The sequence below is a fragment of the Entelurus aequoreus genome, linkage group LG04 (genome assembly GCF_033978785.1).
Source record: "Entelurus aequoreus isolate RoL-2023_Sb linkage group LG04, RoL_Eaeq_v1.1, whole genome shotgun sequence".
NCBI classification, from domain to species: Eukaryota; Metazoa; Chordata; class Actinopteri; order Syngnathiformes; family Syngnathidae; genus Entelurus; species Entelurus aequoreus.
In genome coordinates, this window is record NC_084734.1 from 42,965,281 (window position 1) to 42,982,036 (window position 16,756).

At 40.2% G+C, this 16,756-nt stretch overlaps 1 protein-coding gene across 1 annotated transcript in view; it reads left to right on the forward strand.

The window, feature by feature from the left end:
* The first annotated feature begins 1,003 nt into the window (after positions 1-1,003).
* Positions 1,004-16,756, forward strand: part of opn8b (opsin 8, group member b) — a 49,894-nt gene continuing 34,141 nt past the window's right edge. The window contains exon 1 of the mRNA XM_062044931.1: positions 1,004-1,158. Coding sequence (XP_061900915.1) covers positions 1,086-1,158 — 73 coding nt within the window. The 5' untranslated portion in view covers positions 1,004-1,085. The remainder of the gene's footprint in view (positions 1,159-16,756) is intronic.

Here is a 16,756-nt window from a genome sequence, read left to right on the forward strand (position 1 = left end):
CTCATTGTAGCCATTAATCCTGACTTCCTCATTTTGATTATAAGAAATTTGTTTTATTCATTTTTATTTTGTAAGTTAAATTGTTTTATATCATATTGTGCTCTTGAATGAATGTCACTGATCGTGTTGAATGTATTAAGATGTATTCAGTTTATTTAATTTTTTAAGATGATTAGATCTTGGGCTCGGGATCTTTCTGTGTGGAGTTTCCATGTTCTCCCCGTGACTGCGTGGGTTCCCTACGGGTACTCTGGTTTCCTCCCACCTCCAACGGCATGCACCTGGGCAAAGGTTGATTGGCAACACTAAATCGTGTGAATGTGAGTGTGAATGTTGTCCGTCTATCTGTGTTGGCCCTGCGATGAGGTGGAGACTTGTCCAGGGTGTACCCCGCCTTCCGCCCGAATGCAGCTGAGATAGGCTCCAGCACCCCCCGCGACCCTGAAAAGGGACAAGCGGTAGAAAATGGATGGATGGATAATTAAGAAGTAACAAATGGTTCAAGTTGGTCAGAAAAAATAGTTAAAAGCATTTCTTTTTTTTTCATGCAAATTGATAAACTTAAATGTTGTTCTCTTACAGACTAAAAACAATATCAAAAAAGTTATTCTTTGTTGTAGGTTTATCTATATTTTTTTCTATTTTCATTTGTAGCTATATTCATTTCTATTTCTATTTAAATGAGGATACAAAGTTATGCATAGGTGTACTTATAAAACTTATATTTGAGAGTGAGGGGTTCGTGGGTGCGAAATGGTTTCTTCTCCCTGGGGGGCATAATTGAGAAGCACTATTAACACAACCTACAGGACCCATGTAGAGCGTCAAACAATTCAATTTTTTTTGCCGCAAGGTGTTGCAGTTTTTATGAAATTTTTATGAAATTTTTCAACCACTGGAGTGATGTCATCTGCCTACCCTCCTCCCAAACAAACGTGCGGTCTCCATGGCAATGCCCCCTTCAGTACTGCTTGCCTGGAGAGGCGCACAGATGGATGTGACTCAATTACGGAAACAAGAAGAGCAGGACCACGCAGTAACTTTCAAATAACCAATTCTTCTCATCACCTCCATCTCTAGCAACAATGGAGAACTACTACTACTCTACTTTGTCGCCAGCTATGGACATCGGTGCTGGGGTTTATCTCCTATTTATAAGTAAGTTGATTTCTACATTTTTGATTGAATTGAAGTGTTTGCACGCTTGTGCCTGCTGCTTGTGCGTCTTGAATGAAGCGTATTCATTCAATATTTCCACTTTTTGTGTCAGGTTGACCAGTTTTCTCTGAAGGATTAAGAAAAAGTCAGCCATATTTGGCATGAAAAGGAAATGTCTGCATGCTTCAGTTACAATATGTCAACGTCAGCTGTTGATTTGACATTTTGTGGTGTGAGGACTTTAAAATACAAATGGAAGCTACTCTGTACATCATCTGCATTTGAGGTGCAGCTCAAAATGTCTCTGCAGACGCAAGTAATTGTCCATAAGTCATTGGCCATGTGTCTAAGGATGTTTAAGATATCTGGTTTACATATACAGAGCTGCCAATATGTAATGTATGTTATGCAATAGATCTCTCTCTGCCACCAAACCCCATATATTTGACTGACACACTGTTTTGATTTTTTTTTTTTTGCAACTGCAATAAAATGCTTAAAGTTTAGTTAGATAATCAAATGATTGCCACCTCCACTGCTCAGATTTATGACAGAATCTTAATATTTAAAAAAACATACATAACTTCTCTATGGAGTTTCCTGCTGCTTTTTAGAATCTGCTGTAGAAATGTAAAATGTTAGGATCGGATAGACATATATATCTTACAATGGGGAAATTATGTGGTTTCAGTGCAAATGTTTACATACAGTAACAGAAGTCTTCCGCCCGATTGTAGCTGAGATAGGCTCCAGCGCCCCCCGCGACCCCGAAGGGAATAAGCGGTAGAAAATGGATGGATGGATGGGACTTATTATGCAACGATTACACGTATAGATATGTAAAATCAGTGTGTGAATGTGTGTGTGAATGGGTGAATGTGGAAATAATGTCAAAGCGCTTTTAGTACCTTGAAGGTAGAAAAGCGCTATACAAGTATAACCCATTTAAAATCTAATAAAAACACCGTCTTAAAAGAAAAACAAGCAGTTGACAGTAATCACATACTGAAAGTGTGTTGTAAAGTGGGTAGAAAAGACCTGCGGTAGCGCTCCTCCCTGCACTGTGGATGTGCAGTAGAGATGCGCGGTTTGCGGACACAACCGCGGACTCCGCGGATAATTCGCGGGTCGGGCGGGTGCATGACGAAAAAAATTTATTTTAAATAGATTCGGGTGGGTGGCGGTTGAACCAATTCAGAAAAAAAAAATACATACCGTGTTTTTCGGACTATAAGTCGCAGCTTTTTTCAGTTTGGCCATGGGTGCGATGTATACTCCGGAGCGACTTATGTGTGAAATTATTAACACATTATTGTAAAATATCAAATAATATTACTTATCTCATTCGCGTCAGCGACGAAGCAAATGGCAACCATTGTCACACACACGCCAACCAATAAGAATTCGGTGGGGGCGGGTCATGGCAGAGATGCATTGTGGGTTTTGGAATGCTAACTGCTATACGCTACTGCCGGAGCTATTAAAATGAACCACATCAACGTTGGCGGTAACTTATAAAAACTGAGAATGACTGAACTAAAATGGCACCGAAAAGGAAATCATATACGGCGTGGCGAAGTTGGTAGAGTGGCCGTGTCAGCAATCGGAGGGTTGCTGGTTACTGGGGTTCAATCCCCACCTTCTACCGTCCTAGTCACGTCCGTTGTGTCCTTGGGCAAGACACTTCACCCTTGCTCCTGATGGCTGCTGGTTAGCGCCTTGCATGGCAGCTCCCGCCATCAGTGTGTGAATGTGTGTGTGAATGGGTGAATGTGGAAATACTGTCAAAGCGCTTTGAGTACCTTGAAGGTAGAAAAGCGCTATACAAGTATAACCCATGTATCATTTAATTTATATATACTGCAGATAACAAGCTGGACGTAGTGAAATATGCAGCAGAAAACAGCAATCGGACAGCCATCGTCACACACACGCCAACCAATAAGAATTCGGCGGGGGCGGGTCATGGCAGAGATGCATTGTGGGTTTTGGAATGCTAACTGCTATATGCTATACGCTACTGCCGGAGCTATTAAAATGGACCACATCAACGTTGGCGGTAACTTGTAAAAACTGAGAAGGACTGAACTAAAATGGCACAGAAAAGGAAATCATATACTGCAGAATACAAGCTGGACGTAGTGAAATATGCAGCAGAAAACAGCAATCGAGCTGCCATCGTCACACACACGCCAACCAATAAGAATTCGGCGGGGGCGGGTAATGGCAGAGATGCATTGTGGGTTTTGGAATGCTAACTGCTCAGTCTTCTTTCTGCCTTGCATTGTCTATATTAGATATATAACAACGGGTGGGTGGCGGGCGGTTGTGGTTTTGATAAAATGTTAGTTCGGGTGGATGGTGGGTGGATGACGACTTTTGTGATGCGGTTGCGGATGAAATAATTGCCTATCCGCGCATCTTTAATGTGCAGTAACAGCCTGTTGCCTGTTGCGATGTCATGCATGGGGTGAGAGAGATTGGACAACATTCTTCTGTCAGCCACCTCCTCAATGCCGTCTAGTCGGCAGCCTAGGAGTGAGCTCTCTTAATCAGTTTCTTTTTTTGTCTCTGACCGTGCTGCCCCCGCCACTGCAATCGATGGCATAGAACACCGCAAAAGCCACTACACTGACATAAAGTATGTTTTTCATTACTATTCAACTGTTGTCATCCCACCCCAGGTATGGAAGTATTATTGTAGCAAAATTATTTGTGGACATGTAATCCAATTCGCGTGTGTGTGTAAGAATGTGCGTGCCTATATATCAGCATCCTACTGTGTATATTCAGATCCACGTACGTGTGTTTTAAGTTGTTTGTCTGTTCCTATTCAAAAAGAACCCTCAATAGGCTGTGTACTTACACGCGACTTTTGCCGCACTTCTGCCGTGTAAGATTTGAGCGCACGCATCCAGATTTATGTGTGCGTAATGCATTGTATGCATGCGCCTTCATGCGTGTAATACAATCTGTGTGTGCATATCGGGAGTGTGCCTACATTTAACCAACCACGGAAGACACCATGCAATTTAAACCATTTAGAAATTACATACAGCTGAGGTGTGTGAATGAGAGACGCCAAAACCCGCATTCAGTTGTTTCTGATTGGTTTAAATTGCGTAGTGTCTTCGGTAGTTGGTTTGGATTACACGCGCACAGATTGAGATACACGTTTGCAAATAATTTTGCTGCAATAATACTTTCACACAAGCTAACTGTTTAGATAGTTCTGTGTGACATAGGTACCTAGAAACTCTGACTCCGCTTTGTCCCGCCTCTGGCTTTAGCTGTGTTTTTGTGCTCGTCAGAGCCAATATGCTTGCTAAGTTGCTAGCAAACGATGCTATACGCTCGTCTGCTGGACTCCGTGCACATTGCAAATTACAGTGGTGAAGTCCATAGAGTCAGCCGCTGCCTGCTGCTTTTTTGGGGTGGAGGGTTGTCTTCAATGCCATTTGAAGCGACGATCCCACAATTTGATTGACAAACTTGCGTATTTATATCCTCACAAATACAAAACAGAATACAATGATTTGCAAATCCTTTTCAACCTATATTCAATTGAATACACTGCAAAGACAAGATACTTTACGTTCGAACTGGAAAACTCTATTTTTTGCAAATATTAGCTCATTTGGAATTTGTTTCAAAAAAGCTGGCACAAGTGGCAAAGAAGACTGAGAAAGTTGAGGAATGCTCATCAAACACTTATTTGGAACATGCCACAGGTGAACAGTCTAATTGGGAACAGGTGGGTGCCATGATTGGATATAAAAGCAGCTTCCATAAAATGCTCCGTCTTTCACAAACAAGGATGGGGCGAGGGTCACCACTTTGTCAACAAATGCGTGAGCAAATTGTCCAACAGTTTAAGAACAACATTTCTCAACAAGCTATTGCAAGGAATTTAGTGATTTCACCATCTACGGTCCGTGATATCATCAAAAGGTTCAGAGAATCTGTAGAAATCACTGCATGTAAGCGATGATATTACAGACCTTCGATCCCTCAGGTTGTACTGCATCAAAAAGCAACATCAGTACGTAAAGGATATCACCACATGGGCTCAGGAAAAACTTCAGAAACCAACTTCACTGGTTTTGGGTTTTGTACATCAAATCCTGAGAGGCTTTTTAATCAGTCACTTTGTCAGCACAGGAGTGCAATTTTAGAAAGTCTTTGGAAATGTCATGTGTTGATGTAACAATAAAAGGAGATATTAATTGATTGTGTCAATGAGCTGTTTTATTCACCGCCGTACAGCTACTCCAAGTGTTCACCCCTAGTCTCAAGCACAAATGTGGTAACATGAAGACGTGCCCTGATGACGTCACGTCTGAAACTACGGCAACCCATACATATAACAACATCTCCCTTTTTCAAATGTTACGACTCAATAGGTATACAAAATACACATTACATCAAGTAAAGGGAACATAAAAGACTCATTGTAGGATTTTGGAGTTGACTGCCCACCGCCCAAGGCAACGTAGGGATTATTTAGCCCCCGATGGTTGATGTTCCTATAATGTGTGTGTGAACAGTCTCTGGGTGGTCGATGTGTTAAATCAGCATTGCTTTTATGATCTCCGGTGCTTATATAATTCCTGCTGATGTTGCTACAATCGGATCTAACCCTAACATTACTCTCCTTACATGCACAGTATAACATTAATCACGGAACATTATATAATGTAATCATTTTTTTTCCCATATGTCTTTTACTCCAAAAACTAATTATAAAACGATGTAAAGGTAAGTGTGATTAAGTGTTCAAGCGTCTCTATACCTGAGAGGTACCCTGACCTCACAACCTCTGGGTGTCACCTGAACAACTCTGTGTGGAGATGACCGGTGGGTGAATGCACCACATGTGGATCATTCAGTCTCTGGACAGAAGCAAGGTCGCTGAGGCTGGGTCCAGTCGCAGAAGGAGGCTGCAGGTGAGGACCATCAGGCTGCGGCTGCCTCTGGTCTGGAGGGTCAGTAGTCTCTGGGAGTGCCTGGCAAGACAAGGCAAGTTTATTTATAGATCAGATCAAATCAAATAAGGTACGATAAGATAAGATAATCCTTTGTTTATCCCACAACGGGGAAATTTACAGCATTACAGCAGCAAAGGGCAGAAATTGCAAACAAAGTGAACTAAGTACACATAAATATATATATACAGGAAAAACATATCGTATGGAATTTTTCAGCAAAAAATTTAAAAAAAGATCAACTGAGAGCTGCAGTTTTAGTAAAGATAAAGATTTGTAGGCAGCATTAATATCATAGACATGCACACAGTGCACATAGAGTGTAAACTTATTGCACATCCATCCATCCATCCATTTTCTACCGCTTGTCCCTTTTGGGGTTGCGGGGGGGGGGCTGGAGCCTATCTCAGCTGCATTCAGGCGGAAGGTGGGGTACATCCTGGACAAGTCGCCACCAGCAATTCAAAGTAACCTGATTCTCGCCAGATCCTTTTAGTTAGCTGAGCTCCACACAAGGGTCTGGACTCCAAGGCAATGCAAACTCCTTCACGATAGCAAAGAATAAAGAACCAATCAGGATCGCCGGGCCGGATTTCATAGATGTGACGTAGCGTCGAAGCAACTGTTTGATTCAAACAACAATGGCGGCACGCAGCGAGGAGTCGTGTGCTGACATATTTTCTTTGCACAAACGACATCGATCGTCTACTGACATTGCTGCATTGTTTCAGTAAAAGTTCTCTAACTTTTCGCTCTGTCGTTATCCAATATGTCGGCTATTGTGTTTTGGATTTCCCAGCGTCGCTCTCATCAGCATCACGGGTTGATTTCGATGTGAGTGGTTGAAGTAGCAGATCATTCAAGATAGCGGACAAGTGGTTTATCAATCACATACAATGATTTTTTTACAAGGCCCGCCTTCTCAAATACATCTCCTATTGAGAAGTCCCAGATCCTTGTGTGGAGCTCAGCAAACTACAAGGATCTGGAGAGAGTCAGGTTAAATTCAAAGTGCTTTACAGAAAATTACAGGAAGGCAGAAATAAAAATATAAAATAATTCTTACAAATTCTCAGTTTGTGAAAGAACAATCAATGCTTTTGTCTCCAGCAGGTTAGATTACTGTAATGGCCTGCTTCTCACTGGGATCTCTCAACAAGCTGTAAAACAGCCTCAGTACAATCTGAATGCTGCTGCTCGAGTCCTAACTAGAACCAGGAAATATGACCATATTATTCCAGTGCTTGGGTCACTGCACTAGCTTCCTGTTGCTCAGAGAATACATTTTAGAACAGCTCTCCTTCTGTACAAGTCTTTTCATGGTCTCGTGCCAAAGCACATTTCTCACCTGTTAAAGTCATATGAACTATCTCAGGCTCTGATAGAGAGAACTGCTGATGCCCAGAGTCATGACTAAACATGGTGAGGCTGCATTTCAGTTGTATGCTACTAAAATCTGGAATGGTCTCCCAGAAGATTTGAGACAGGCCTCAATGTTAGCAATGTTCAAATACAAGCTGAAAACACTGTAATTTAGTTGTACCTAAAGTATTGTACACTTTGATTTTAATTTTAATTTGATTTTTTTTATGATTTATGCTATAACTAAGATGAATGTTACAATTAAGCAGCTGGAGTATAATAAGCACAATACTTACGGTTCAAACACTTTGTAGGGCGCAACATAACACATTCAGTTTCATGAAAAAAGCTACTTTCTCGTTAGACAACATACCATACCACCTATACAGAGCTGCAAGAAAATTGTCCTTTGTTACATTAAAAATACAATTGTATCATGCTTTGTTGGTGTTGATGTAAACAGTATTGTAAAGTGTATCTTGCTTTGTTAGTGTTGATGTGAACAATGTGTTGCTTTGAGTCAATAATGAGCTTCCATGTTCTAAAGATGTGACATGCATGGCAGCACTCACATTATCTGTCACTGCTGTCTGTCCATTGTATAATCCAATCCCCTTTAATTACAACCTCCTAAGAACCAGCATCCTCTGCAGTGAACATTTTCTTTAGTAAGAGTTACATATTCCAAGAAAAAATATCCCTGTTTTGAAAACAAATGTCAATTGCAGAGGACGCTGCCTCTCAGGGGGTGACAGCATATTTAAAAACAGGTTTGTTTCACAAAGTGCTACACATTGTATAAAACTCAGTAAATGTAAAATTATCTGTATAGAAAATAAATAAAAGATAGACAGGGAGCACAAAACTCTTATGCTGGGTTAAAAGCCAAGAAATACAAATGTGTTTTAAGACGCACAATAAGCATACTTGCCAACCCTCCCGAATTTTCCAGGAGACTCCCGAATTTCAATGCCTCTCCCGAAAATCTCCCGGGACAACCATTCTCCCGAATTTCTCCCGATTTCCAGCCGGACTTAAGGCACGCCCCCTCCAGGTCCGTGCGGACCTGAGTGATGACAGCCTGTCCGCTCTTTACTTCATACTTCAGAACCGACTCCCACACTTGCCGTCAGGGTGCGCAATACAACGTAAACCATTGGCCAACCCAAAAAGTTTTTGATTGGCCAACGGTTTAAAAAGTAACCACAGAACACTATACCGTATAGTGTTCTGTGGTTACTTTTTGTTTGGCCAACGGTTTACGTTGTATTGCGCACCCTGACGGCAAGTGTGGGAGTCGGTTCTGAAGTATGAAGTAAAGAGACGTAACTTCATCACTTCGCCTGGTTATTGATTCCCACCCAGAATATTACACTGCACATACCTATGCTCCTTCAAAGGCTGTGCTACTGGCTGCAAAGCATTACACTTTCAAATACAACAATGAGTAGAGGAGTGTTATGTGTGTATATGTGTAAATAAATGAACACTGAAATTCAAGTATTTATTTTTTTATATGTACATATATATAATAAAATACATATTTATATATAGCTAGAATTCACTGAAAGTCAAGTATTTATTTTATTTATATTTATATGTATGTAAGAAATAGAAATACTTGAATTTAAGGACCCCCCCCCCACCCCACCCCCCCAGACCAAAAATTATTTACGTCTTCAGTCTGCTGGGACAGGTAAATACTTTGGATTATTATTACATTACTTCACAAAACTACTTTAGTTGCTTATAGTACATAAATGTTTGGGGGGGGGCCAAGTACGGATTAAATTGATTTCGATGGGCAAAGCTGATGTAGGACACAAGGGTTTTGAGTCACAAGCTCAGTCATTGAACCAATTGAGCTTGGAATTGAGACATCAACTTAATAGCAATGTTTCCCTCATTGTGGTTCAATAAGCAATTGTTTCTAAGTCCTTTTCTCATGTATATTTCAACACACAGGCAATAAATATTCTTAAGAAAGCCCTTGATTATATTAACACGCCTGCCAGTGACAATTCCAAGCTAGTTAGCGGTCGATGCTGTATGCTATCCTCAGTGGCATTAAAGGCCTACTGAAATTATTTTTTTTTTATTTAAACGAGGATAGCAGATCCATTCTATGTGTCATACTTGATCATTTCGCGATATTGCCATATTTTTGCTGAAAGGATTTAGTAGAGAACAACGACGATAAAGATCGCAACTTTTGGTATCTGATGAAAAAAAGCCTTGCCCCTATCGGAAGTAGCGTGACGTAGTCAATTGAACAGCTCCTCACATTTGCAGCTAGAGCGATTCGGACCGAGAAAGCGACGATTACCCCATTAATTTGAGCGAGGATGAAAGATTTGTGTATGAGGAACGTTATAGTGAATGACTAGAATGCAGTGCAAGACATATCTTTTTTCGCTGTGACCGTAACTTAGGTACAAGCTGGCTCATTGGATTCCACACTCTGTCCTTTTTCTATTGTGGATCACGGATTTGTATTTTAAACCACCTCGGATACTATATCCTCTTGAAAATGAGAGTCGAGAACGCGAAATGGACAGTCACAGTGACTTTTATCTCCACGACAATACATCGACGAAACACTTTAGCTACGGAGCTAACGTGATAGCATCGTGCTTAACTGCATATAGAAACAAAATAAATAAATCCCTGACTGGAAGGATAGACAGAAGATCAACAATACTATTAAACCAGGGACATGTAAATACACGGTTAATGCTTTCCAGCCTGGCGAAGGTTAACAATGTTGTTGCTAACGACGCCATTGAAGCTAATGTAGTGGATTGTCCGAAGCTTAAACAGGCAACAAAAGTAGTTTAGTACAACAAATGTATTTACCTATTATCAAAAGTGCAGGTTGAATTGAGTTGTCCGTGCAGACAGAACACATGTACTCCGGAGCACACAAGACACACACAAGCCAAAATTTCTCTCAGTCCCGGTCTCTTCTCCATCTTTATCTGGGTCTTTGTGCGTCACTGTTTTGGTTTGTTTTGGCTTGTCTGTTCCAAAACAACCTTGTATCTCTTAGTCATTTTTGGACAATCTAAACATTCTGTAGACAGGTTGGCATAACTCCATATTCACTTTTGTCCCACAACTGGTCCATTCAATGGCACAGAATAGAAGAGAAATGAAAATGAGCAGACATTCTTAATAGACAAGAAATATAGTTCAAAAGGTCAGAATTTCCACAACACTAACTTAGCAACCGTACCTCACAGAGCTATGCTAAAAACATTAGCTATCCACCTACGCCAGCCAGCCCTCATCTGCTCATCAACACCCGTGCTCACCTGCGTTTTAGCGATCGACAGTGCGACGAAGGACTTCACCCGATCACAGATGCGGTCGGCGAGACGGAGGAAGTTAAGGTGAGTTCGGCGGCTAACGCGTCTGCTATCCTTCTCTGTCTTCCTGGTTGTGTTGCTGTAGTCCGCCGCTAATACACCGATCCCACCTACAACTTTCTTCTCTGCAGAAGAAAGATTGCAAAAGATTCACCAACACAGATGTCCAGAATACTGTGGAATTATGAGATGAAAACAGAGCTATTTTGTATTGGATTCAATGGGGTACCGATACTTCTGTTTCACTGGCTACGTCACGCGCATACGTCATCATCCAAAGGCGTTTTCAACCGGAAGTTTAGCGAGAAATTTAAAATTGCACTTTATAAGTTAACCCGACCGTATTGGCATGTGTTGAAATGTTAAGATTTCATCATTGATATATAAACTATCAGACTGCGTGGTCGGTAGTAGTGGGTTTCAGTAGGCCTTTAAAAGTAGGCTGGCCATATTCTGAAATCCCAAAAAGAGGACACATATATGCGGGCCAAAGCGGGCAGCACGCCAAGGCCGGGACTAGGTGAAAATTTGCCAATGATACTCGAACTTGCTTTATAAATATTATATTTATTTAACATTTATTTAGCATTTTTTCTCCTCTGTTGACAGCAGTGTTGGCGCTAGGAATTTTCAAAATGGGGTCCCAGGGACCCCATCAAGTCATAAAAATGGGGTCCCACGGTAAATGTTTGGGGTCCGGTCCCACTTTTTTGTAAGCGTTTTGAAAACAAATGACAAATGTATGCATTATCCTGTTATATCTCACATTCTATATTGTGTTTTGGAAAACGGTTGTCATAAACGTTACTTAATTCATTAAAAAAAAATGAAAAAAAATAAAACTAATGTGTATGCATATGTAAATGTATTCAGTTATAAACATTCATTCACTTTCTTCTTTCCTTCATGGATCTAAACTTTACCGCTGCTGGTAGTTTTTTCTATGTTTTTATTTAATAAGTTGTGGGTGTATTTATTTCAGTATAAAATTGTAAAAAGTGTTTTGCTTCGGTCATGAAATTATGATAATGGTGTGCCAGGGCATACATACATTTTATATTTAACGCTTAAATCTCTGGAGTCTACATCAACTTCAGATCTATTCCTCATTTCAAAATGTTTTAGTTTTTTTATGTTGTTTTTTTTTTTTTTTTTTTTTTGTCAAACAAAACTATGTTTTTATGGCAAACACACAAAATATGCAAAATCTTCCACCAAAAATATTTTTCAAAGTGGAATATTTGATGTGAAGTAATCGGAACCTTTGATAGGTCAATAATTCATAATAACATTGATTTTGATTCAATATTATGTTTTGAGCAATGACCGTTTGAAAGAAGAAAAAAACAGCTTTGTTTTATTAGTCAACATTGCAACTGTTTCTAAATTACATTTCACCTTTAAGCTTTTTTATTTCACTTTTGTTATGTTTTTGTTTATTTTAATAGTATTTTTAGAATGTACCGTGGGCCTTTAAAACATTAGCTGTGGGCCGCAAATGGTAAAAAAAAAAAAAAAATCTGCGTCCTTTCTGATTTCAATGCGTTAAAAAGACACAAAAAGTGTGTTAATGCCAACACTGGTTGACAGTATAACAAAATAAGTCACACTTATATTCTGTAGCATTCACAGTTTTGGAAAAAAGTGCAGAGGTAGAAATATTCAAAATAACCTCTTGTATATAATCTAAACATAAATAATGCCTCAAAACAAGTTAATTAAATTTAAACAAAAAACAGCAGACGAGCTCTTGCCCTGCACAGCTGTTTTGTGCTTTGTAGTGTCGGTATGGGCTTCTAGATCGTTGGCCCCTTTATTTGCCACAGATACATACGTTGCTGCTTTGCACACAGTGCATTCTGCTTTCCATGTGTCACGGCCAGGACGAAAACACATATACTTTTCCCGCAAATCATCCGTGAAGTTGCATTTACGTTTCGGCTTCTCTCTTGTGTTCTGTCTGTCTCTCGACTGTTTTCCTCTCTGTCTCTGCCCCTCCCTCACGAATGTTGCTGCATGCGCACACCTTCACAATTTGTTTTGTTTTTAACCCCTTCTTAACCCTGGACGTATATTAAAAATACACGCAACCCTAACTCAAAATACCGCACATTTGAGGCATTTAAGAAACCCCGCCCAGACAGCCCGGACAGCACCACAAAGGAGGACATGTCCGGGGAAAAGAGGACTTATGGTCAGTCTAATTAAAAGCTAACCGCAGCGGCTTTTTAAGATTGCCTTCAATGCCGCCTCGATCGTGTCCTTAACACATTGACACAATATATATTTCTTCTTTTCAGTTTGAATTAAAAACTCAGGTATTTAACCACACTAAACATCGCAGCGTTGACTCCTAACTGTGCCTGCTCCGCTTGCTTGTTCTTCACTTGACCAGTCATACTGCAGCCTCTGCGGTTAGAAAAGCAATTCAATTGCAAATGTTATTAATAGTTCAGCCCTATTTGGAGGCACAGCAAACAAGGCTTGATCCCTTTTGGATTAATCTGGTCTTTGGGATGATAAGGAGGACTTGATCAGCAGACCTCAGAGACTTTGTGGGGTTGTGAGACTTATAAGAGGTTGGAAATATACTGAAGTGCTGATCCATTAGGAGATTTAGAAAAAACAAACAATGCAATTTTAAGTGAATTCTTTAATCAACTGGTAACCTGGAAGCTAGAATTGGTGGGAAATCGGAGTAATCGCTGGTCCTGATAAGCGGAGTCCCCCGGGTGAATAAATAAATGTTTACATTCCTAGGACTGACTGGAAATAATTGGATTTATATCCTCCAGAGAACAAGCGCCCTCCAGACATTTGTGAATTGCATAAAAGCGATATTTTTAACTTTGACAAAAAAACAAAAAAAAACAAATGTCCACTGCAGAGCACATTGGTTTTCCGGAAGATACAGTGCCATTCTAGACACCCGATGTGCTTTAACCCCAATAACTTGTTATTCATTCACTCTGGTCACACACTGGTAAGCTACATTAATTGCCGCACACAAAATACACAATACAGTCACAGTACACTTGGGGTAGACTGACCAAAACGTGGGTGCCAATTCTCCGACCATTCCAAAACATTCTTTGACATTCATACACCAGTGTGGGTGGCACTGGAGACAAGGTGGGTAAAGTGTCTTGCTCAAGGCCACTACAGCATTAACTGAGATAGAAGAAGCTGGGCTCGAACTTCTAAACCTTTGTTTTTTTAAACCTCTGTTTTTTATACAACCTGCTCTACCTCCTAAGTAGGGTTGTACGGTATACCAGTATTAGTATAGTACCGCGATACTAATGAATCATATTCAGTACAATACTGCCTTTGAAAAGTACCGGTACCGTGCCCCCGTCGTCGTCACGTCGTGTCATTGCTGGTTTACGAGCAGAGGATCATATTCTGCACAATCACGGAGTACTTACAAGCAGACACAGTGTGTAGACAGAAAAGGGAGAACGGACGCATTTTGGCTTAAAAACTAACGATAAAGGTGAAGCTATATCACTGAAACGCCCTCAAGAAGAGGTGGTTTAAGACATGGCTAGCTAGCTAGCGGCTAACGTCCATCCGTCGGCAGTGTTTTAGCTACTTCTAAATCACTAATCCTCGCCTCCATGGCGACAAATAAAGTAAGTTTCTTACAAGTATCATCCCTGCAGGACGAGGAATAGCTAAACATGCTTTACTACACACCGTAGCTCACCGGCATCAAAATGTAAAGAAACGACATCGGTGGATCTACACCTGACATCCACTGTAATGATACCAAGTACAATAGCATATCTAGTCGATACTACTATGATTACGTCGATATTTTTTGGCATCACATCTTCTTTCTTTTTTAAAAATTCATATTATGTTTATAAACTCAGGAAATATGTCCCTGGACAGATGAGGACTTTGAATATGAGCAATGTATGATCCTGTAACTAATTGGTATGGCTTGGTACACAAACTTGTGGTATCATCCAAAACTAATAAAAAGCATCCAAACAACAGAAGAATAAATAATTATTACATTTTAACAGAAGTGTAGATAAACATGTTAAAAGAGGAAGTAAGCAGATATTAACAGTAAATGAACAAGTAGATTAATAATTAATTTTCTACTACTTGTCCTTAATAATTTTGACAAAATAATAGAATGATAAATGACACAATATGTTACTGCATATGTCAGCAGACTAATTAGGAGCCTTTGTTTTCTTACTTACTACTAAAAGACAAGTTGTCTTGTATGTTTACTATTTTATTTAAGGACAAACTTGCAATAAGAAACATATGTTTAATGTACCGTAAGATGTTTTGTTAAAATAAAGCCAATAATGCAATTTTTGTGGTCCCCGTTATTTAGAAAAGTACCGAAAAGTATCTAAATCATTTTGGTACCGGTACCAAAATATTGGTATTGGGACAACACTACTCCTAAGCCAGTGCCACCATCAATGACACCTCTGTTTCATGGGTAACACTGGCATGATTTCAAAGAGGTAAGAGGAAATAAAAATATTGTTACAGTGGTACCTCATATTACGAGTATTTTAATATATGAGGTATTTCTCTGCTTTTAGTTATGCTTTAAATTACGAGCATAATTTAAATTTGTCATGATCCGTTACCCGGATCATGTTTTCTTTAGTTAAATTCTCCCTTAGCTTCGGTTTCAGCACCCCTGGGTTTGTGTTTTCTTGGTTGCCATGGGTGTTGATTATTTTCACCTCCCTCTGATTAGTGTTCAGGACGCTTACCTGCTAATCAGATAGCTATTTATTCCTGATTTTCGGCACACTCACTCTGGCTATCTTGTTTGCTCAATGCAACAAGTTACGTGTGTGTACCGTTTGATACCTGAGCTAAGCTTCACCATTTGTTTTTGCTTGTTTTCCATGCTAAGTTTTCCCGTTAGCTTTTCCATAGCTACCCGTGATATCGGCAAGCCTTCCTGTAGTTTTGGATTTTGCCTGATTTATGAAAAATAAATCATTTTCCTACCTGCACACTGCCTCCGGAGGTCCGTCTGCATCTTGGGGAAACGATCCGCGCATTATCATGCGACCCTGTCGACAGACAGCCAGCATACAGTTTTCCCGCAGAGGACTTGGAGGAGTTGGACGAAGGTACGTGGATGGTGCTTGAAGCGATGGAGGTGGAGACGCTTTGCTATTCTCCCGAGGGAGAACGAGAATCTGATGTGGGATCCCGGAGTTTCGCTGGTCCCCATCGACTCCGTTTGGCCCGGGGACATCGTAGCACCGCTGTACCAGACACATCAGCTTAGGCGGAAGCCATCCAAGAAGGCTTTGATTCGGTGCCGGGACGCGCCGACCCCTCAAGCTTCTCCTCCGGATCAAATGAAGTGGCAAACAGCCCTATCTTCCTTGCCACTGATGTTTGGTAATCCCATTAATCACTTCGCCAGACATTTCACCAACTGGGCTGTTAGCCAGATGGACACGCCAATCCAATCCACTTTATTTATATAGCACATTTTTAAAAACAATAGAAGTTTCACAAAGTGCTGCACAGAAGTTAAGACAAACATACTAGAAGAGTCAGTAAAACATTTAACTATAAAAGAGTAAATACATAAAACACATCAGAGAAAATAAAATAGACTAAAATCACACAACTCTCATGCTGGTTTAAAAGCCAATGTCACACCTAGGGATGATGTTTGATAAGAAATTATCGAGTTCGAGCCCATTATCGAATTCTCTTATCGAACCGATTCCTTATCGATTCACTTATCGAATCCAGATAGGTTGTTGTATATGGAAAAAAAAAACACAATATTTAGTTTAACAAAAGCTCACTTTTATTTTATAAGAAAAAAATAAAATAAAATAAATAAATAAATATTGACTGTTGTTACCCCCC